This window comes from Micromesistius poutassou (assembly GCF_964030765.1).
Source record: "Micromesistius poutassou genome assembly, chromosome: 13".
Lineage (NCBI taxonomy): Eukaryota > Metazoa > Chordata > Actinopteri > Gadiformes > Gadidae > Micromesistius > Micromesistius poutassou.
In genome coordinates this window covers 4,342,135-4,364,791 of record NC_140283.1, presented here as the reverse complement: position 1 = coordinate 4,364,791, position 22,657 = coordinate 4,342,135, and the positions used below count along the sequence as shown (strand labels likewise).

Genomic DNA, 22,657 nt, shown 5'->3' with positions numbered 1-22,657 from the left:
TGTGTGTGTGTATACTCGTACTGAGGAAATGCTGATTAGATTTTTATAATTGTTTGTGTGTTTTGAGCAAATGCTTGTGAAGGGAGACGCATGGTAGGAGTGTGATCAACAGAAGATAGAGACTGCGTCTCTCTGAGCCTTAAAGAGAAATGTGTGTTGAAGGGTCATGCTGAATTGTAGGTAGTGAGAAAGGGAGATAAGATGTGTGTGTGTGTGTGTGTGTGTGTGTGTGTGTGTGTGTGTGTGTGCATGTGTGTGTGTGTGTGTGTGTGTGTCTGTCTGTTCGTAAGAGAGAAAGGAGGAGAGAGAGAGAGAGAGAGAGAGAAAGAGAAGTGAGATGGGAGGGAAAGGGTGGGAGGAAGAGAAAGAAATGGGGTGATAGTGTGTGTGCGTGTGTGCGCCTGTGTGTGTGTGCCTGTGTGTGTGTGTGTGTGTGTGTGTGTGTGTGTGTGAGCGCGCGCGTGTGTGTGTGTGTGTGTGTGGGGAGGGAGGGAGGGGGGAGGAGGGAGAGTGGGGGGGGGGGGGGGGGGGGGGGCAGGCACAGTCAGTTCTGATAACAGCAACAGTAGGAGGAGGATGAGCTGTGGGACCGCCCCACTCTTCCCACAGATATAAATAGGAGGAGGTTTTTTTGCTCCACACATTTCTCCTGAAGAATGAGATCCCTGAAACACCTCAAACATCACTCCAGGAACAATGTGGTGAGTTTTGGAGCTTCAAGACGAGCCAAGATTTGCGCAGTCTTACCGTTTAGCGGCTTAACAGTTGTTGTAATGGGTTGTTTGTCTAGTGTTTATATCCGGTGTGTGAACATGTGTGTGAATTTGTGTGTGTGTGTGTGTGTGTGTGTGTGTGAGTGTGTGTGTGTGTGTGCCCGCGCGTGTGTATATGTGTGTGTTTGTGTGTGTGTCTGGCTATGTGCAAGAAGAATGCTCACTTTTTGTTTATACATTTGCACCGTAACGGCAACATCTTTAAAAAAAAGATACGGACGGAAAAAACAGCATTTTTTTCTCAGTTTCCTCTTTCACCGCTGTAGTATTTATTGAATTTCTGGATTGTTTTCTGCTGTGTTTGTCCTTAGGTGTCTTTGCATTGCAACTTGTGAAATTGTGAAAGTATGGACACTTGCAATTACTCTGGTTCCTCTCCCTCTCCTTGTCATTTGTCTTTTCCTCTTTCATTTTGTCAGCCTTTCATTTAGCTGTGCTTTCTCTCTTCTCTTCATTCCCCGGCTCCCCTCCCTCCTATCCCTCTGTTTCTCTTTCTCTCTCTATCTCTCTCTCTCACTCACTCAGTCACTCACTCTGTCTTTCTGTCTCTCCAGTCCCCCCCCACACCCCTCCCTCTCCCTTCCCTTTCTCTCTTCCCCTCTCTCACATGCTCACTCAATCTCTCCCTTCCCCACCCCTCCCCTCCCCTCCCCTCCCCTCTTTCTTTATCTTTCAGCCCCTCCATCTCATTTCTCTCTCTCTCCCTCTCCCTCCACTCCTCCCCCGCCCACAGCTCTTTCTGCTTCTCTCTATACCTCCCTCTCTCTCTCTCTTGCTCACTCTCTCTCTTTCTTTCTCTCACACACAAACACACACACACACACACACACACACACACACACAAAAACACACAGACACAGACACACAGACACACACACAAATGCTCAAATACACACCTACTTTCTGCATTTCTTTTCTCACAAATACAGTCTGTCTCTGTCTGACTACTTTAAAAGCAGTAATTATAAATGACGTGGTTATCAGGGCATCCAGGTCTACCCCCCCCCCCCCCCCCCCCCCCCCCACACACACACACACACACACACACACACACACACACACACACACATACCCACCCCCTCTCTCTCTCCCATCTCACACACACACACACGCTTTTTTTTGCAGCTTTATCTCCTCTTTCTTTATCATTCTATCTACTCTTTCTCCTCCCTGAATTTTCTATGAGGAAAGGCAGCGTCTCTTGGTCGGTAATGTATGACGGCAAGGCACCGACTGTGTAGCATTTACGCACACAAGCAGTGGGAGAGATTTGCTATACATTATACAGATCTGATCCTCACAACAACCACTGGGCTTTGGCCCTGGCCCCTGCCTGTCTCGTGTTTACCATAAAGGCTGACCCCTGGCTACAATGCTCTCATTTCAAATCGATCAGAATTTCTTTTGAACTAACCCAGACTTTACAGTCGTCTCGGACAAACATTCGGCTGTGAGTCCGTAACACTCTGATTCACGTAATTTTGTCAGCCGGCCTCATGAATAGCTCTGGAATACTGAATGAGCTGGAAGTCTCAATCGAATGTCTGCTGTGGATATGAGATTGCCTGCCGGCTTATATCAAGTTGTTAGGAAAAGCCCGAGCTGTGACGGGCGTCATGAAGTAGGTGGCCTAGGTGTGTGGTGGCTCATGAATGGGAAGGCTGGCTCCAGTGATGGGCCGAGTGCGGCCAGAGAGAGAGGAGCTGCCCCCAGACCCCACAGGAAGTGCTGTGGACAGTCCACGGAAGTCAGCTTCCTGGTTAGACCTGCAGCCCCCCCCCCCGCCCCTCTCTTTTCTATTCTGTATTATTCTGAAGCCTGAGCAAGGAAGGAAGTCGGTTGCTAACACAGATCTGCTTTATCTCCTCAATCTAATGGTCTCCTCTGGATTCCCTGCAAGGAAAAAAAAAAAGGCGTAGTCAAAATGCAGCTTTCACAGGCTAACGTTGACAAGAAAGGAAATCTGCCTGCATTCCTCCTGGATCAGTTTGTTTTAATTATTGCCGATACATTATTCAAGGATGATATTAATAGCGCGACTATGGCTCTCCTCGGATGAGGCTGACCGCTTATCACTAGGTCTGTGTACGATGAATGACTTGTGTGTTTTTGGACACGCGGATCTCTGACCCTGAGCGTTCGTTTCCTCGACAGGAACAGGTGACTAGCCGTCTGGCGCAGAGCTACCCCAAAATGATCGAGAGCCAAATGGACGTGTCCACGCAGACAGAACCCGTGGTGGTGCTGTCCCTGGCCCAGGCCGCCGTGCTGGGGCTCATCTCACAGAACGAGATCTTCGGCGCCACCATCGCCCCCAACGGCTTCTACTCGGGGGAGCCCAGAGAGGGGCCCCCTCCCGCGGCCGAGGGCCCGGAGTACGAGTACGCCGACCAGCTCATCGGGGCCAACGGGGACTACCTGGCCGAGCCCGCCGACTCAGCGGACGCCCCGCCGCACTCCAGCCAGAGGAGGAGGCCTGGGCCTCGCGGGCGGACCAAAAGGCCGAGGAGCACCGCGGAAGAGGAGGAACGTCCACACAGGGTGCCCATACCGCAGGCTCAGATCAAGGGGGAGCGCTTGGAGTCCGACACACCTCCTTCCTGCATCCACACGCACAAGAGCCGCAGCCCGCAGGAGGAGCCGGCCGGCCGGCAGGCTGGCTCGATGAAGGAGGAGAGGGCCTGCGGAAGCTGCAGCAGCTGTTCCAGGGACAGCCCCAGTCAACAGGAAGACCGGCCGCCGGAGCCCGATCCAGAGGAGAGGCCGAGCGGGGAACGACGGGGAAAGGAAGAGGAGCGGGTGGTCGAGGAAGAGGAAGAGGAGGCGCTGAACCTCAAGACAGGAAGAGACAGCGGAAGCCCCCTGATGAACCGCTTCTACGACTCGGGCGAGCCGGCCTACGAGGCGGGGGACATGGCCCTCGCCGGGGACTACGAGGACAACGGGCAGGCCATGCTGTGGTCGGACCCCGAGGGTCTGGCCCGCCGCATGCAGATCGACCGGCTGGACATCAACGTGCAGATCGACGAGTCGTACTGCGTGGACGTGGGCGAGGGGCTGAAGCGCTGGAAGTGCCGCATGTGCGAGAAGTCCTACACCTCCAAGTACAACCTGGTCACGCACATCCTGGGCCACAACGGCATCAAGCCGCACGAGTGCCTCCACTGCGGCAAGCTGTTCAAGCAGCCCAGCCACCTGCAGACTCACCTGCTCACCCACCAGGGCACGCGGCCGCACAAGTGCACCGTGTGCGAGAAGGCCTTCACGCAGACCAGCCACCTCAAGCGCCACATGCTGCAGCACTCGGACGTCAAGCCGTACAGCTGCCGCTTCTGCGGCCGGGGCTTCGCCTACCCCAGCGAGCTGCGCACGCATGAGAACAAGCACGAGAGCGGCCAGTGTCACGTGTGCTCCCAGTGCGGCATGGAGTTCCCCACCTACGCCCACCTCAAGCGCCACCTCGCCAGCCACCAGGGCCCCACCAGCTACCAGTGCACCGAGTGCCACAAGTCCTTCGCCTACCGCAGCCAGCTGCAGAACCACCTCATGAAGCACCAGAACGTGCGGCCCTACGTCTGCCCCGAGTGCGGCATGGAGTTTGTCCAGATCCACCACCTTCGGCAGCATGCTCTGACACACAAGGTACTGGCGGCGCACGCGTTTGTGTGGAAGGTGCTTTAACTTCATAGTGTGCCTGTTTTCTTTTGGGTTTTGTCACACTACATAGTCATGTATCTGAAGTCCCATCCCAGCCCCTGTTCCCGTTGGCTCATCTGGTCATCTGAGGTTTCAAAAGCAAGATCTTTGTGTAGAAAACAAAAGCTAAATGCCACTGTCAAGCAGATAAAAGCATACATACGGGGCTTTGTAAACATAATCATCAAAGGCTACAATGCTTTGACTTTACCCCCCATCACCCCTGCATGCATGCGTTTTTTTATGGAGACCAATACTTCTTCCTTTTAAGCCTTGTGAATCATACCAGTAGAACAACTTCCCCTTTCTTTTGTTTTCTTTTTGTCGTATAGTTTTCACATATCCGGGTCTGTTAAACCAATTTGTTGGTTTTATATGCAGTTTGTTACAAATATGGCCAGATCCTAACTTGATTTGCAATGTAAAAGCCATAGCTAACAGTACTTAGCAGTTGTCAATGATCTATGGGATGTCATGCCTCAACACTTGGTGGAGCTAAAGTCCCCCACATCATTATACGATTACAAGCTTCACCGTGCTTGGCAAGGCCATTGAAACCCTGTGACACACAAAGGTTTTCCTGTGAATTATTATCCTGCATATTAACAAAGGGTCCCCACTTGTGTTTTTTCCAGGGTATGAAGGAATTCAAGTGCGAGGTGTGTTCCCGAGAGTTCACCCTCCCGGCCAACCTGAAGAGGCACATGCTGATTCACGCCAGCGTGCGGCCCTTCCAGTGCCACATCTGCTTCAAGACCTTCGTCCAGAAGCAGACCCTCAAAACCCACATGATCGTCCACCTGCCGGTCAAGCCTTTCAAATGCAAGGTGAGCGCAACCCGTCGACCAGCGGATCATGGGTCCCAGTGGGGCGACAGCAAAGGGGCGGTGCAGGTCACTAACCTTTGTCCTCTTGGTGTGTTCAGGTGTGTGGAAAGTCCTTCAACCGGATGTACAACCTTCTGGGCCACATGCACCTCCATGCAGGAAGTAAGCCCTTCAAGTGTCCTTACTGCACCAGCAAGTTCAACCTGAAGGGCAACCTCAGTCGACACATGAAAGTCAAGCATGGCATTCTGGACGCCTCTATTGAAGGACAAGGTAAACAACCCTCTGTGTATGTATATATGGATTAATGCAACTATACTGCCCATTTGATTTAGTCTATCCTCATGAAATTTGATGAAGCAGCATGCTTACTAATCCATTGCCCATGTTTTGTGGCCTACCCCTGCTCTCCCACCATGTGTTTAGTAAATATAGCAAGTCCACGATTAGCCGTGGCGCTCTATCTGCGGTCAAAGTGATATGAAGGCAGGGAAGGGTGGGGCGGCATACTGACTGTCCTCCCCGGCACTGTTTGTCTTCAGGAAGTGTCTGTATTTGTTATTAGCGCTTCTGACAGACGGGTCGACTCATATTTGTGTCTCTTGCTCTCTCCAGAACCCCCTCAAGACATGGAGGGACAGGAAGACTACGACGAAGACAGCTTTGAATTCAGCGAACGAGAAAACCGAGCCAGCAACAACACACCGGACATTGCTAAACTCTCTGAAATGGAGTACTACAGTAGCTACGGGAAAGGAGCGGCGCGCTACAACACTGCATGAATCCTATTTAAATCACCCCACGTAGAATACAAGGGACAACCAATAGAAAAAGAGGGATGTTTTTGTTTATTGCTGTATAAAGGCACAGTTCCGGGTTTGTTCATTATGGGCATGAAGTAACCCTGTGATATCCGCACATTTTATATGCACTGGAATCTATCCTTATGCTACCTGGCTCAGAAATGTATACCTAGACCTAGCTATACGCTCATCATTGCAGTTCTACTCAAATACGTGTTTGAAAGATACTGACGTACTTAAATATAGGGACATTTATTTTTCCATTACAAATGTGACATACGGAATTCCCCTTTCAGCCCAAATCATAAAGCACATTTTAGCTGAAGAAACTCATAAAGGCATACGGCGATGAGATAATGCAGTTAATGAGACAATTCTCAGCCAAGAAAGTCTTCTGGGGCACACTGATTAGATGGGCTAAAAGAATTAAACAAGTCCTATTCATTTCACTTGCCAACGCATATCAAGTTAGGAGTTAATGAATTTCATTTGTATCACTCTGTGATTCTATACTGTGATTAGGAAAAATCAAGGTCTTTGAAATGACCAATTAAAGTCCATAGGATTGGCAACTCAAATGTTATTGTATTTTACTGTACAGAATGTATCAGCCTTCCTGTATGACGGCTGGATACTTAAATCAGTGCGCTGCATTGGGGGCACCCGTATATGTCCAGTCTGGTTTTTAATTTCCTGTGTTAGCAAGTACCACGCTGTATTGATTCTTAGTCCATGAATGTAATTGTTGCTGTGAGATGTTTAAGATGCTAATGAAAATACCCCTTTTTAATTGTGGAGCCTCTTACCAAAGAATTGGATCGACCTTTTGCCAAATCTTGCGGCTAAGGGCAGCAACAGCCTTGCTTCTTAGCATTGTATCGAGCTGGGATTGGATTTCACCGAGCCCAATCACAGTGCTTACATAATTACATTTACCCCCTCCTCCCCCCACCCCCTGCCTAACCATCAGTAGATTTCCTCAAAAGATTACCAGAGAAAAGACTGCATTACAGCATTTCTCTCCACAAACTCCAACTCCTCCTCCTCCTCCCATCCAGGCCTTTGCACTACCAGACTCTCTAAAGCAATGCACACCCCGCTCTCCTTCCCCTAGTGCCGTTTGGGTTTCCATGGATGAATTTCAACACGAATTGTCCCCCACCATCCCCCGAAAAGAAAAAACTTGGGACAGAAATATTAAGTGGCCCCGCGTGCCTGCCATCCATCACGCTGTACAGTAGTCTAAAGTGATGAACGACAGCCCCCGAACATGTGACAGGGCCATGGACCTCATGGAAAATGACTCTGGGAGTGGGGAAATGCTCAACATATTCATATTTCCCAGCGCTTAGCTTCTCAAAACATAACACGCACACAAGGCATCCATTTGCAATGTTGATATGGCGCATAAAAAAAAAAAAAAGATGCTACACATTCTTTCTGCTGAATTCTTGAAGCTTGTGTTCAATCCATCAGTTTTAGTGATGATATATCTGATGGACTCTCCAGTTGCTTTCTGTATTGTTGACATTTGTGTGGAAACAATGAATAGAAATGTATGTACAATGTTGTGAACCAGATGATACTGTAAAATAAATTTATTTACATTAAAGAAACTCACCATTCTTAAAGGAAGAGAGAAGCAGTAGAGGAGAATCAAGGGAGTTTATTGGCATGAGTGCATCCCAGCCCTCGGTACAGTACATTACAAAAATAGGGTAGAACATGGAGGGAGGCACTAGACTGAGGCACTAGACGGAAGACCAGTTATTAGGTACGAACCATAAAACCTAATCACAGAATACTTCATTTCCTTTAATTCAACATTAAGTTTAAACACAAATTGCTTTCCTTCAACATAAAACGGATGCTAATCTTGACCTTTTAAGTTAAAATGGATGTACAAAATACATTTTTAATGACAGTATCTTTTCTAGGTTCCCTGCTATAGTTCAAGTTCTTCACTTGCCCAGAGCTTTATCCAGATTTAGCCTGATGGCATCCAGGAAGTCAGTAGTATTGACGTAGTGTTCGTTGAGCTTGCAGCTGGAAGACAACAATCAAACACAATCAGAACTTGCGACAGCTTATGCACCTTGCAGTGAATTCAGATGGATGCCATTTTAGGAGCAGGTAGGGGTTGGGAATCTTGCTCAAGAATGCCTTCTACTGGTAGACAGCAGTCATTGGGGATCCAACCCAGAACCTTTCAGCTGGCAGTCGAATCACTCACCACATCCTCGTACTCAAATGCTATGTTATCTAAAATGATCACTTCTGCTTAGGTGAATATTTTAGTCACTTTAGAGTTGCTAAATCTCGACTTACTTGGGCAGGCCGTGGATGCAACCAGCAAGATCCTTGGTCATCACACCGCTCTCAACCGTCTCTACGCACACCCTCTCCAGGATCTGAGAGAACCTAAGAAGGGGATAAACAAAAAGGTTAGCATTTATTAATTTCAACAAATAAAAAATGTGGTCAAATCAGACAGTGCCGCCACGATGCTCACTTGATGAGGTCGTTGTTGCCGTCAAGCTTCCCGCGGTGCTCAAGGCCCCTGGTCCAGGCGAAGATGCTGGCGATGGGGTTGGTGCTAGTGGGATTACCCTGCATTGGTGGAGACAAGAGGAGAGCAGTTTTTACCTTCATCACTTACAATCGTCTACAGTTTATAAACATGTGGGGCGCTAACACATGTTTATAAACTGTAGTCTGCATTTAAACCACAAGATGGCAGTGCTGCTACATGGGTGAATCGCCGGTGGCACTAGGCCCTGCTTTTGGGATTAACGCGATGGAACTGCTACAAACCTTCTGGTGCTCCCGGTAGTGCCTCGTCACGGTGCCGTGGGCGGCCTCTGCCTCGATTGTCTTCCCGTCTGGGCAGACGAGCACTGAAGTCATCAGTCCCAGAGAGCCGAAACCTGGGGGCACAAACACACACAGGGTCATCTTTCCCTGGCCTTTAAACCAAAACAACGGGGCCTTCCAGCGGTGATTATAAATGAGGAGCCGAGCGTCAAGTCACATCTCACCCTGAGCAAGGATGTCAGACTGCACGTCGCCGTCGTAGTTCTTGCAGGCCCACACGAAGGCTCCGGTGGACTTGAGCACCTGGGCTACCATGTCGTCAATGAGTCTGTGCTCGTACCAGATCTTCAGCTTCTCAAACTCAGACTGGTAGTGCCTGCAGGGCACAGAGAGAGAGGGTCAACCAGGTGTGGGGTAGGGGGGGCCCCACACGATGGACTGATTTTGTGGGGGAAATCCACTCACTTCTCATAGACATCCTGGAAGATGTCCTTGAATCTGCCGTCATAAGCCTTGAGGATCGTGTTCTTGGTGCTCAGGTACAACGGCCACTTCTTAGCAATGGCATACTGGAAGCAGCTATGTCCAAAGCCTGAAATAGACTGTTGGAGGAGGGGGTGGGTGGGGGGGAAAGAAGAGGAAAGGTCTTGAATTGTAGAGGTTATACAAGCGATAAAAGGGTGAATGACCTTCCGTCTACTGACTTGACCTCATAAATGCACTTCACTAACAAGTCTGTTTCCCCTGGACAGCTTTAGAGCCCAATGCATGACCTCCAGTGTTGTAAAATCAAACAAACCCACACTAGCAAACACATACTGACGGGCGGGTTGACAAGAGGCCAGTCTGGCACGCTTTAGATTCCACGATAAACTCTGCAGGTTGAGGTTTGTTGCCCTTCTAGGGTCCACAATATACAGAGGTAATGGAGGTGCTCAATCGTCAGTCCTCCGCTCTTTATCTGGGTTGAGTCAACAGTCCCCAAACGTCTATCAAAACTAACAACCGTGAAATAAATGGAGAGGGGTCCTCACCTCGTCTGTGTTGTACATGCCCATTCCACAGCCCCCGGCGGGGAAATCGTACACCTCCCATTCTTTGCCCTTGCTGCCATCAGTCGGAGAGAAGACCATCTTGAATTTTCCCGGCTGGTCCACGACAAAGTCTGTTGCCCTGTACTGTGGGACAGGGCAAAAACATAACATTACCGTTATTTCATGAGAAACGATTCAGAAATCGAGTCTGTGCCAATTTACAACCACATAACACAGATGTGGAGGAAAGACCCCTTGTTAGAAAAAAATAAAATATAATAAAATATAAAAAATATAATAAAAATATTACAAATAAAAAAAGTGCAACATCATGAGATGGGGTGTTCGGTAGGGACCGACCTGGTCTCCAAAGGCGTGTCTGCCGATTGTGATGGGTTGGGTCCATCCTGGCACCAGCCTTGGAATGTTCTTGCAAATGATTGGCTCACGGAAGACTGTTCCGCCCAGGATGTTCCTGATGGTTCCGTTAGGGCTCTTCCACATCTTCTTCAGGCTGAACTCTAAAACGGTAAACAATGCTTATACAACATGGTCGACCATTGCTAAACACATCAAATTTAAAAAGGACACTGGAAGGATGATGAAACTATCCTGGACAATATAATTTAAAAAATGACTTTGTTGTACCGATTCTGCAAGATGGCATTTAGTGCACATGCCTACTGCCACGAATGTTACGAAAATAGCATTAGCTATTTCAGAGACTCGATACTAGAATTGTAATGTTTGTGGTAGAGCAGCACGAGGAGAAGGTTGAAGACTGCATAATCACCAAAACTGTAGTGGAACTTCCTTGATATAGAAACAGGATTGGGCTCCTGCTATTGTTTACATGTGGCGAATGCACAGACATGCTAATCAACAATGTAATTCTGACCAAATATATTTGAAGCTGATACTTCAGTGAAGCCAGGAGAAACAGTAGTGGCGATGGTTTCATCACCAGATCAATATTGTCCTTCGACAGCTGTCAAAAAAAACAACCTACAAAATAAGCTCTGTACTTAGAAACCAAAAATAACTCTTACCCGTCACTCTTTCTTCGTCTGGCGTGATGGTGGCGCATTTGACAGCCACGTTGTACTTCAGGGTGGCCAGGGCGGAATCTATGGTGACCTGGTCATCGGTCTGGTCACGGTACGGAAGGCCCAGGTCATAGTACTTCAACTCCACATCCACGTTGGACAGGATGAGCTAACCAAAACAGAACAGACCTCTTTCAATAAGACTAGGACCAAGTACCATTTGAAGGGCACGAAATGTTGCACTTTTTATTATAAGGAATGGAATATATATCAATATAGAACGGAAAATGTTGATAACTCTACAACAAAGTACAAATTAGCAGCAATAGGTTAATTTCTCCATATCAAGCTAAATGGATAATGAATGACTCCCCTGTGAAATACCACCATTAATTTAATTTCTTTCATTTATTTTTGTTATGGTGTTGTATGTTCCCGTTGTCTCTACAAAAAACCCTTGAACGATCTCCCATGATCCTCCATGTTTTCCCTTCCCGGAGTCAATGCACCATCTGCTCTCACCAATTGGAAATCATCCAGTCACAAAAAAAAAAAACCTCCCCCCACAGCATACAAACATAATCTTCCCTCTCGTCGTTCTCTCGCTCACTCTGTACAATTGCTCTCGCTCTACCCTCTCAGCCACGTGTCGGTTTGGTTGTGCAAAAATAGATCCGTGAGACAGCCTATGCTATGTTCCGCCCCCTTTGGGATGACAGACAGACATGTTGCTGAACGCTTCCATCCAGATCTGCAGCCCCAGGCTGTGGGTTTTACCTTCTCCTTGATGAACTCCCAGATTATCCGGGTCATCTCGTCTCCGTCCATCTCCACCACTGGCTGGGCCACCTTGATGCGTTTGTCGGCATCTGTATAAATAAAAATACAATTACAAAACATATCCAATCAAACCAGGGTATGAGTTGCAACCCGAGAAAAAAGGGAAATACTGGGGCTGAAGAAAAGTAAAATTGAGGATCCTAGGCCGCTGTGCAGGATATGTGGAGTCATCTCACTAGGCTACACAAACGTTTTCCTGGTTTACCAAAAAATCCCTTTATGACTAATGCTTGATCATGCGTGGTGTGGCATGAAGTGGTGAAAGTATTCAACCACTGTGCAAAGTAAACAATAGCCTGAAATCAAAATTGAACAGATGCTATTCAAAGTTAAAGAACACTGATTATTTGCCAACATCTAAATTAATGCTAGTAGAAGCAATAATATAATAATGATAATAATAAATTATTTAATTTCAGGGTGCCTTTCATGACATCTAAAGGTCTCATGTCAATTCATAAAACAATAGCCAAATGTAACCACAAAAGAAAAAATCATTGGTGCTCATATATATACACACCATATCATATGGTTTTCTAGGAGTGCAAGAGATTAGACAATAAATATTTCCCAATAAATGGACAAGTACAGAAACAAGTACAACAAGTGCCTCAATCATCTGCATTTCCCTTGTGCCTTGACATAATGTATGTCAAGAGATTAGAGGTTACATTCTGCAGAAGACCACTATGAAACAGTAAGACAGCATGTGCTTGAAGGGGAATTTAACCTTTACCATGCACTGTCAATAGTAGTAGCACCTGCCAAAATAGCCCTGGTTCGCTTCCTTAATGTTCTGATTTTTTTTAACTTTCAGTACAAACCTTTTAGTATCATCAACAAACATATGTGAACACACATATAACAGCACAGTAAAAAGGTAAGCGCAAGACTAAAAACATAAGCAATGTGTTTAAGTTAAGCATTTCTTAAGTGAAAAGATTTTATTAGCAAAGCAACCACTTTTAATCATTCTAAATTTGTAATCATCAGCCGAATAAAAGTTCCACAACCATGACTGTTTTCAGGTAGTCTTTACCTACTCAGGGCATTGATTAAGTTAACATCCCAGATACTACTTTGAAGTGGACAGCAAGATAATGCCTTCCACTGGAGCACTCAAAGTCAAAGAGAAGACTGGTTAATGAATAAGATCGCTGTAAACCGTTTACATTTTGATTGTTCTTGTAAAGTGCTTGTATTCCTATGGAATGTGTTGCTCACAAAAAAGAGGTCACCCTTCTTTGGAGATAAGAGGTATGATGAGGGCATGGTTTTAGGAAGCCAATAGGACAGTTGCAATCCTTTGAATATGTTAACTAGACTCTTGATTATATCTTCAAAAAGGTTGTCAACAGATGTCTATGTATTCTAGCTAGTAGAATGCATCAAGTTAGAGACAGTTTCTCAATGTCTACTCAAATCTGTGTCCAAAACCATGTCTGGTAGAAGTTATGAGTGGTTTAACCTAGACAAGCTCAAAGGACATTTGCTATGAAAAGGAATGAGAGCACATTGGGGAGGGGCTTCGGGGAAAGCAGCTTGATTACATAACTTTCTCTATGTAGGCTAGAGACTGTTAATCTGGGCTCTGTAGAGAAGACCTCCCTTATGATGTGTATATGAAAGAGAAAAACCAAACAATTCAATTGAAGATACCACTGTGTGAGGTCTAGTCCGCATAAACTGATTTGTCGACATAATTTGATCAGTGAAACTCTGACAAACCTTTAGGTAGGTGGAGACAATGTAAAGCAAACTGGGTTTTTGGCAAAAGGTCATCTGGATCACCTTCAGTAACAGAGGTCCTTTACAAGCCCCAAATACTAAGCTGGAAAACGAGTGATCAAAATGCACACCCTAGAAAAGTCAGCCAAACGGCACTTTTTTTACAATGAAGTTTTACAATGAATGGCTTACTCTTTAAAAGCCAAGATAAAATAATACTTTTATACAGCATTTGTTGTTTGTTTGTCAATGTAACTAAACGCACAACGATTAAAAAAATGATAGAGACGTAATCCTACTTCCCGTATTTGAAGTTTCTTAAAAGAGATAGGCTACTACCCGTTTTTCCACTCCAGGCATTTGTCGAGTGCATGAGGGTAGCATAGAGACCATCCTGTTTGTCCCAACGTTACTAAAGCCAACAATGGGCATTATTGTCAGACTCCAAAGTGACCCCTGTAACTATGGAGTTAGCAGAGCCTGTAAAACAGCTGTAGATCGCATCGAACTACATGTCCTTCATCTGACCCGTTGCTTGGAGTCACGGAAAGAGGTGGGGAGTGTTTACACAGCACACAGACACTTCATCTGACCTCAAATAACTTGTCTACATACGTTCAAATTCATCAGCGGAAACTGGTTTTGTGCTAGAGCTTGAAATGTGCTTTGAATTTAATTTAAATCGATGCATGATATGGAGTCTATGGCAGCCATTGCCCTCTCTGGCTTGCATGGTCTTGTCTGACCTTCTGGAAAAGTTTTTCCAAGTCAGTACTGTGCCAAGGCAACCGCGTAAAGTGAAAGCATGACTACCATTAAAACAAAAAGGCACAAAAGTTAACCAGATATATGAATGTAGAAACAACCATGAGTAAATACTATATCCAAAAAAGTATGCTGTATGCTTTAAAAGTATCTGTTTGCAAGTCGAATAGCGGCCAAACCCCGTCCATTCAAACCCTGCCAAGTTCTTCGTGGCACATTTTCTCCAAGAAGCAAAAGTGAATCGATTGAGGAAACAACAACAGACGCACTGCAATGAACCCCTTTAACACGTGTTGGTCGTTGGGGCGAACAGCTGTGAAACAATCAGTGGCACTACACGCGTTCAAGGATAGGAGACAAAGACGATAGTTTGCAAATTAAGGAAACGGACAAAGACGTGACCTGGTCCCGGTTCCCAGCCCCCCCGGCTCGAGCGGACCTCCACCTCCCCCCCCCCGTGACCACAGTGCGCGAGGGAGCATCGTCACATTTTAACGGTTGAAGCTGCCTGTAACTGACTTTTGAACGCTCGTACTTCTGCGTTCGTCGTTCCTCTTATTTCACCGCACTTTGCGTGAAGCTAACAACTAGCTAAAGCAAATATGTGGCGTTCAATCGGCTATCATAGACCACGTAGAGGCAACATGTATTTTAGACAAAATATGATCACGATTTCCAACTCACAATTCCTCTGCTGCAAAGTCTGGCCATTGGCCGCTTGCGCGAGCACCGCAGGGTTTCTCGAAAGAGATGCCGCAGACCTCGACAGGGAGCTAAGGACCTTCAGGTAACCAGCCATTTCTCGCCCTTATCCTTTGCAGTTGATTCTCGGATGTAAACTCCGCAAAAAGGGGCTGAAATTATCTGCGCCTCTAGTCGCTCGGTGCTACGTCAAAGGAGCGGAGGAGGAGCCACCCACTCGCTGGTACCATTACCATTGGCTGAGTGGGGCTGTGCTTGGAGCTTACGTCCAGTGTGAAGAGGTCACATCTGTGGGACTTGTCTCTTTTCGTGTGGAATTAACTTCCCTTGTAATACACGTTTTGCATCTGCAACCTTAACACATATGGCCTGGAAATGTTAGATACATGCACCCAACAAAAGCCCACAAAGTGCAGCTACAACAAGGCCAGCAAATAAACCGAAATCACCCAGATAAACAGACCACCAGTGACATATACCCTATTCCAAACTAATAAAACGACGATGTTTGTTACATTCTGGAGTTCTTCATGCCAGATGAATCTCTAATTTTAGCTGGGCACCATAGCTACCATAACGGGGAAAGGAATGGGACGTAGTCATGTGTCGTTCTGGGCCTGAGCCAGATGCAGCCAGAGTCTCGCGACTACAGACAGCACAGACCATGCGAGCAAGGGTCACCTCCACTGCCACTGCTTTATTATAACGGTGGCTCCCGAGTATCAAAAAAACAATATCGAAATCAATTCACTGGGTTCACCCATCTTTGGAATTGCATAGAAATGATCGTTGTATAGTGTGTGTGTGTGTGTGTGTGTGTGTGTGTGTGTGTGTGTGTGTGTGTGTGTGTGTGTGTGTGTGTGTGTGTGTGTGTGTGTGTGTGTGTGTGTGTGTGTGTGTGTGTGCGCGCGTGCGTGCGTATATGTACGTGTATAAATATGTAAATATATGATGTATTTTTTTTTAAGGGAACCTTAGCTTCCTATCGTCTCCCTTGCTACCCATGTTTTATTTATCTTGCATGGTTGTGAAGGAGTTTTGTGTTGTAACAATATTATAAAACAACATATAAATTCAGCTTATATATTGGCTACTGCAATTCAGATGCAATGTATAGGCCTGTATCCTACATTTAGAGTGCCCACACAAAAATGCACACTATTTAAAATTCACAACTTAGTTATGGACATTCACCCACCTTGGCTTGAACCATAGAAATGAACTCGAAAGGGTACTGCGCTACTAACTCGTCATAACTGTGATAGTGGTTACAACGCCCCCAACTGGAGGAATTGGTATCTGATCAGGTACTGTGTACTCTTGCACTTATATATTGGTTTACGTTTGTGGTTTGTTTTATTCTTTGAATAGGAATTGTGTTAGGCAACCCATTACAGAATAGTGGTTACGTCAACATGCATTAAGCACATGATGGTACACATATACGAAAAAGTTAAAAGACCAGACTGTTTATGTTCATACTATATCAAGGTAATAGCTTATGTGAAATTTAATTAATTCCACATATCAAAAGCATAGTAAAACATATTCAATGATTCAAACAACTGTACTTGCTTCCAAATCTGAATATGCGGGTGAGGGAACCAAAGCTATTTGGAGGGGTTTCTAGGCTGTCCCGTTACAGCAGCTAATAATACAGTTGGCTCCTAAATGAGTGTTTAACTGTAGATGTCTGAACGACAGGCACATTGTATTTATGAGCTTTTGTAAGTGCAAACTACCAATTATGAACATGCTGGTTGGAACCCCTGCTTCAATACCAAAGAAAGGGAGATGAGATAGAAGAAAGCCTTCAGACTGAGTTCTACTATTAGGGAGAAGTCGAATACTGCCCTCTTCAGTTCAACTGTCGCAAAAACGCAGAGGAGATTTTGGATGTGTGATTCTATGCTTGCCCTAGAATGAGTGTATTACAGGTCTCTAAGGAGTCTCAGATACACAGTTACCATGTATATCTGGGCCCAATACTGCCCGACTAGCTTGCGGGAGCAGTTAACGGGTTAACAGAAAATAAACAACAGACAACAGACAATTGGTATACATTTATTTTGAAATAAACAACAATCTACTTACAAAAATACTATGCAATAAATTATGTTCTTTGTCTCTTTTAACAGAAGAAATACTTCACAGTAAAGTTATGTGGAAGCCTATGTGGTTAAAACTTGAATTATCCTACATTTATAATTGTTTCATCTATCCCTTTACCACTGATTTCTGGGTTGACTAGGGCAACAACTGTCTGTTTATTTATGTAGAAAATGTCCATGGTGGTTTGAACATCTGTGATCGCATGTTTTATTCTCCTGGATAGTGGATAATGTTGTTGTTATATATATAGCCCATTGCTCATTTAGCTTCCCCTGTGTATTAAGGCTTTTCATTCATTGATTCCGATCCTCCATAGCAATTATTAGTAATCTTAACGGTTTGTTTGTTACAAGAGCGACAATAAGGAGGAGTGTTTTGGTTGATCATTATGAGAACGAATGGCCCGGTGCTCAAAATGTTTTTTAAACTCCTTGTTCTATTTCTTGGTCTTAAAGGCACTGTGTACACACTCGCTATGAACAGTCAAATTCAACATCATACTGAAGCTACGTCTCGGACCAGTGAATCACTTCTTTAAAGTATTCAAGTAAGTCCGTACAGTTGTATATACACACACACACAAAGTGCATCCAGAGTTGGCTACATGGACCCTGTATGTTCTAGTACTACATTATCATTGCAAAGCTAGTGTATGCAATCGTACCACATTCTGGAATTACATTCAAAAGTTGATTACATATAAATGCTGATCATTTGGAAAACTACAATTCTGAGGTTTTTGGATCACTGAAGGAGGGGGGAGGACAACATCTTTCTATATTGCTCATTTTTTCGATAAAATGTGGAAACATTTTCTACATGATTTTGACAACATCCAACAGACGCGCGTGAGTGTTTGACAAAGTTCCACGATAACCTTATTTCCTGAAAGTGTTGAAACAAACACAGCCTCTCAACGCGGTGCCGACGCTGACTAATGGGCCAGCTCCTCAAAATCCGAAAGCTGCTTCATCTGCTCCACTTGCATAGAGTGCCTCCGGATCAGCTTCTTCTTGGGCTTGAGACCCACTCTTTTGGGGGTGCTGGGCGGAGCTACAGCCCTGATGCCTGGCGCCATCGGTGAAGAGGGCTTACTGCTGGCCCCGATGTCCGGGATGGGCGGGTTGGGGTTGATGTTGAGCGGGGGCAGGTACCCGGGCCTGGTGTGGGAGATGTGGTCCAGCAGCAGGGTGCCCGAGCCACGCCTCTCCAGCAGGCCCGGTGCCCGCCGGCGCGCCGGCCCGGGTGAGGAGAGGCTGGCGTTGCTGTCCAGTGACTCCCTGGAGCTGTTGAGCAGGGCCAGCGGGGACATGTTGAGCTTCCTCCGCTCCAGTGGGACCTGGGGAGAGTCCAGCGTGGCCGAGTCCGAGTACAGCTGGGAGTCCGAGTCATAGTAGTCGGTGTTGCCCAGGCGCCTCCTGTGCACCAACGTGTCCCTCAGACTGACCGGGCCGCCGGAGCTGCCCCCGCAGCAGTCTTGCTCAGGGGGCCCGGTGCTCCGACGCACCAGGGGCTGGTGCTGGTTCAGAGCCTGGTTCAGGGTCTGATGCTGGTTCAGGGCCAGGTCGTACGCCATTTTGGAGGTGGGCGGGACGGAGATGGAGGTTGTCATCTTGCATGGGGGATCGCTCACTGACGGGAACAGGCATTCTTTGCCGTCCACGCTGTTCTGTCGGGACAGCGAGGACCGCTTGCTCAGCAGAGCGAGGCCGTTCAGCCCTGTCACCAGCTCTTCGTTGGAGGCGGCGCGCCTGCTGTCGTCGTGGGACGAAAAAGGGGACGGAGTAGAGGACGAAGACGCAGTCGCAGCAGCGGCGGTGGCAGCGGCTGCGAGGACGGAGGGGGCGATGAGTCCCCAGGGCTCTGACTGGAGCCTCTTCAGCTGGGGCAGGCGCGCTCGCTTGGGGTTAGCAGGCCGGCGTGTGGGCGAGGCGGGCACGCCGTTAGCGAGCTTGGCCACGGAGCTGGAGGTCTTGAGCTTGGTCTGGAAGCTGACCACCGTGTTCTGCTGCTGCCCCTCGGCAGGGTGCGTCGTGGGACAGGCGATCACGTGGATGTCGGAGGGGGAGGTGCAGTAGAGGGAGGAGCTCATCTCGTTCAACTCCGGCGAAGGCGGCACGTTGAGGTACTGCTTGGTGGTTTTGGCGCCGGACGGCGACTTGTCTGTGGTGATGATGATGACCTCCTTCCCTTTGGCCTTGCACGCGTCCAGCAGCAGCTTGAGCGTCTCTTTATCGTCAGCGTTGATGGCGTACACGAGTGCCGAGGCCCCGGCGCGGTCCGCCAGGCTGGGGTCGGCCCCGTTGCTCAGCAGGTGGGCCACCACCTCGTGGCCGGCCTTCTGGATGCAGGCGTGCATTAGCGCCGTCTTGCCCGCCTTGTCCTGTATGTTGGGGTCGGCGTTGTTGTCCAGGAGGTACTTCACCAGCTTGGCCTTGCTCACGCTCTGCTGGTCGGCGTGTTGGGACATGCAGGCGACCATGAGCGGTGTCTCCCCACGCTCGTTGCTCTCGTTGATGTAGGCGCCCCCCTCCAGCAGGAGCCTGGTGAGCCGAAGACGCTGGAGCCACACGGCCTTCAGCAGAGAGTTGCCGTCGGTCCGCAGCTCCAGGATGTCTGCCATCTTGCAGATCGTCACAGGTCTGTCCCTCGGTGGTGAAACGCAGCTACAACCCAAAGCCCTTTTTTTGGGGGGGGGGAGGGGGGATTCAGGGGGAGATTCAGGAGATTAATTTAGTCATCATAGACAAATAAGGCATGTGAACATAAATGAAAGTCGTATTAAAAAAATGTGTTTGGTTTTTCCCTAAAATGTTTGATTACTAAATGATCACATTGAAGCCACTGCCAGGTGGTGGCAGTCTTTTCCTGATGGACATTCAAGGACCATAAGTCGAAAGTATAGCGACTCATCACAAATCGGTTTAATTGTTCTAGAAGATTTGCAAAAGCTATGCAAACATAATTGTTGGCTATATTTAGGGATTATAATAAGCCCCGAGTAGCGCTGCTTAATGACGATGAATGACAAAGGTGAGGTATTTTTTCCTGTGCGATCCAACAACTACATAAAGTAGCCTACATACTATCAAAAATAAGCTATTAAATCCTATTATTTTTTTGAACGTCCAGATAATCATAGATTATTTTAATTTGACTTGCTAGGCAAGACACAACAAGTATAAGGACAGATGAACAAGCCGATTGGCTTTCCGTGAAGCGTCGACAGACAGTCGCTATCCAAGGTGCTCATTTTGGACGCGGTGCTTTGCACATTGTGAAAGTCATCGCTTCACTTTACATGATAGATCATTTAAATCGCTGACATAAATAAATGTTTCTGGATACACACATATCCACTGTAAAAGTTAACAATCCTGTTCAAGGCAGGCAAGACAAATGAGACAATAACTCCTCTCTCGTATGCTGCATATGTATCCTACTTTTTGCATTACCTAAAATGTGTAGATGTCATAATGTATATTGCCAAAGAAAATCTTACCTGGACAGGAGACAGGGTTGACATTCTCGGAGTAACTAATAGTGGTGATCTCAATAAAATCGCAAACGTGCAAATAAATGCAACAACGCACACTTTGCAGAGGATCTCGGAGAATGTTCCTTTTTTGGTCGCAACTAAACTCCAAATTCTGCTTTCCACTTTTGATTCGCTTCGGACTACAGTATAACACTCTGACACCATAGCTTATGAGGCTTCGCTTTTGTGATGGGTGCAATCCATCCACATCAGTCCAATGGGCAGCATTCCTTTCGCTGCGCACTCGAGAATCACAACCTCAAGATGCTGAGGATATAAATAACTTTTCTGCTTGTTGAATGAAACGTGTATTCTCTTGACGTCAGAGTCGACCAAAATAAATTTGTGAAAAACTCTCCTATTCTGCACTCATCTACCAAAAATATAAACAAACAACATTATCCTCCAAAGAAATGTAAATGTAATTTACTTATTTATTTTATTTGGAGAGGACAATGAAACGAAATGCATGCTTGCATGCAAGCTCCAGCAAGGGAGTTGAAAGACTGATGTATTCAGTCATGCTATCCTTCTTCCACTTCCAGGCCGTATTATGAAGCTTACAATGAAGGAAAAACAAGCACAACAAACTATTACACATCTCTTCCAGAGAACCATCAGATTACTGTTCTCACTTTCATCGTGTAATTGAATGAAATTATGAAATTAATCATTGTCTGTGTTTATCCACACTTCCGCCGGAATTAATGTATTTAGAATTTGACAATTGTTTATCATCCAGAACAAAATAACATATTTGTAAACCATTTCTGTAGATCAACTGCTACTTACGGAGGCCAAAACTTAAACCAGCTATAACATCCATAGAGCCTAATAGGGATATTTCTATTTTTAGGTTGCTATGAGACCGAAAAGAAGCACTTGGTAATGAGAGCAGTAATGTTTGCAGCGTTGCAAGGAACAGGTAATCATAAACATAGCATAGCACCGGGTTATACATGGGAAGGCTCAGGTGGTATTCAAAGAAAGGCTTTTTAATGGACTTTATTATTTGCACATTTGATCATAAGCCCTCTGACCCCCAGGCCTATTCCTGGGAGATGTGAGGGCTAATCACTTTATTGCCCATCTTTAACACTCATCTGATGTCTTGGAGCACAAGTCGTCGATGCCGGCTGTGATTTCTCACCTGTGATTGCCTTTTGATCTCCAGGGACATGTTGTTTACAAGTCACACAGAGAGGGGAAACCGAGGGCTTTATAAAAGCAGCGGGCGGCCAGCCCTCCTCAAGGCGTTGTGACTGTGCTTGAGTGATTGTTTTCTGTGTTGTGTCTATCCGTATGCTAATAGTCCATACGGCAGACGCCACGTTATGGCACCTGCCTGCCTCGTACACACTGATGTATATTTAGGCAGGAGACGACCACTAGCCCGTATATTCAAACCTCCATCTGACGGTGGTTCACCGACAAGGAGGAGCGACGACGGCTGTGAGTAAGCAAGCAGGCGTTGAAACGCTTTATTTATAATTCATGTCGGTGATGGCTGATAGTTGTTGTTTTCTGTCTGTGCCGTGGTCAGGAAATGACCCAAGAGGCGTCAAAATCAAAGAGGAAGTGTCTGATGGTAAATAATACAGTGCAGGCTAATCACCGTCATGGCCCCGGATGATTGGACAGCAGCAACACGAGGACAGTATCAACGACTGAATGGTGGGCTGAGATCTCCGCCCCCTCTTCCCCCTAAAAGTGTTTACAAATCAAAGCGATGGGAGTGGTGTAAGGAGCCGTACCCCCCCTCGCTGGTTCAGACGTGTTCATTAGCACGTGAGCGGGCGCGGAGGAGACGTCAGCAGGCCCCGCACACGGACTGATCTTTGCTCCGATGATGCGGTCCCCAGCGATGCACCGAGAGGGGAAATAAATAATTAAAGCCTGGAGGCAAGCGCTGTCACCCATGGGAGCCGTTTCCATTTTGAGATATCTTACATCGCACCTGCTGCTCTTCCTTCTAAATA

General features: G+C 46.7%; 3 protein-coding genes across 3 annotated transcripts; 1 reads left to right on the top strand and 2 right to left on the bottom strand.

Moving 5' to 3' along the window:
- Positions 1-656: 656 nt before the first annotated feature.
- On the top strand, positions 657-7,637 carry znf710a (zinc finger protein 710a; the record flags this gene model as incomplete). The annotated part of the gene is made up of 5 exons (XM_084477214.1): positions 657-701; positions 2,928-4,415; positions 5,105-5,296; positions 5,395-5,569; positions 5,912-7,637. The coding sequence occupies 5 exons, from the start codon at positions 657-659 to the stop codon at positions 6,076-6,078; spliced, it is 2,067 nt and encodes a 688-aa protein (XP_084333340.1). The 3' UTR covers positions 6,079-7,637.
- Positions 7,638-7,750: 113 nt separating this feature from the next.
- On the bottom strand, positions 7,751-15,191 carry idh2 (isocitrate dehydrogenase (NADP(+)) 2). The gene is made up of 11 exons (XM_084476920.1): positions 15,011-15,191; positions 11,771-11,862; positions 10,997-11,162; positions 10,308-10,468; positions 9,948-10,091; positions 9,379-9,515; positions 9,138-9,289; positions 8,914-9,026; positions 8,612-8,709; positions 8,428-8,520; positions 7,751-8,145 (listed from the first exon to the last, which is right to left on the bottom strand). Exons 1-11 carry the CDS (start codon positions 15,123-15,125, stop codon positions 8,061-8,063), a joined length of 1,356 nt encoding a protein of 451 aa, XP_084333046.1. The 5' UTR covers positions 15,126-15,191; the 3' UTR covers positions 7,751-8,060.
- A 2,883-nt stretch (positions 15,192-18,074) lies between these two features.
- ankrd34c (ankyrin repeat domain 34C) lies at positions 18,075-19,763 on the bottom strand (the record flags this gene model as incomplete). Its single annotated transcript, XM_084476836.1, has 1 exon — positions 18,075-19,763. The coding sequence occupies one exon, from the start codon at positions 19,761-19,763 to the stop codon at positions 18,075-18,077; it is 1,689 nt and encodes a 562-aa protein (XP_084332962.1).
- Between the last annotated feature and the right edge of the window lie 2,894 nt (positions 19,764-22,657).

Bases quoted from the DNA above. Each gene is read 5' to 3' on its own strand.
- idh2 (XM_084476920.1), bottom strand. From the start codon at position 15,125: ATGGCTGGTTACCTGAAGGTCCTTAGCTCCCTGTCGAGGTCTGCGGCA. The intron at 11,863-15,010 runs GTGAGTTGGAAA...TTATTTATACAG, and splicing joins GACTTTGCAGCAGAGGAATT to ATGCCGACAAACGCATCAAG. The intron at 9,290-9,378 runs GTGAGTGGATTT...TGTGCCCTGCAG, and splicing joins TTCCAGGATGTCTATGAGAA to GCACTACCAGTCTGAGTTTG.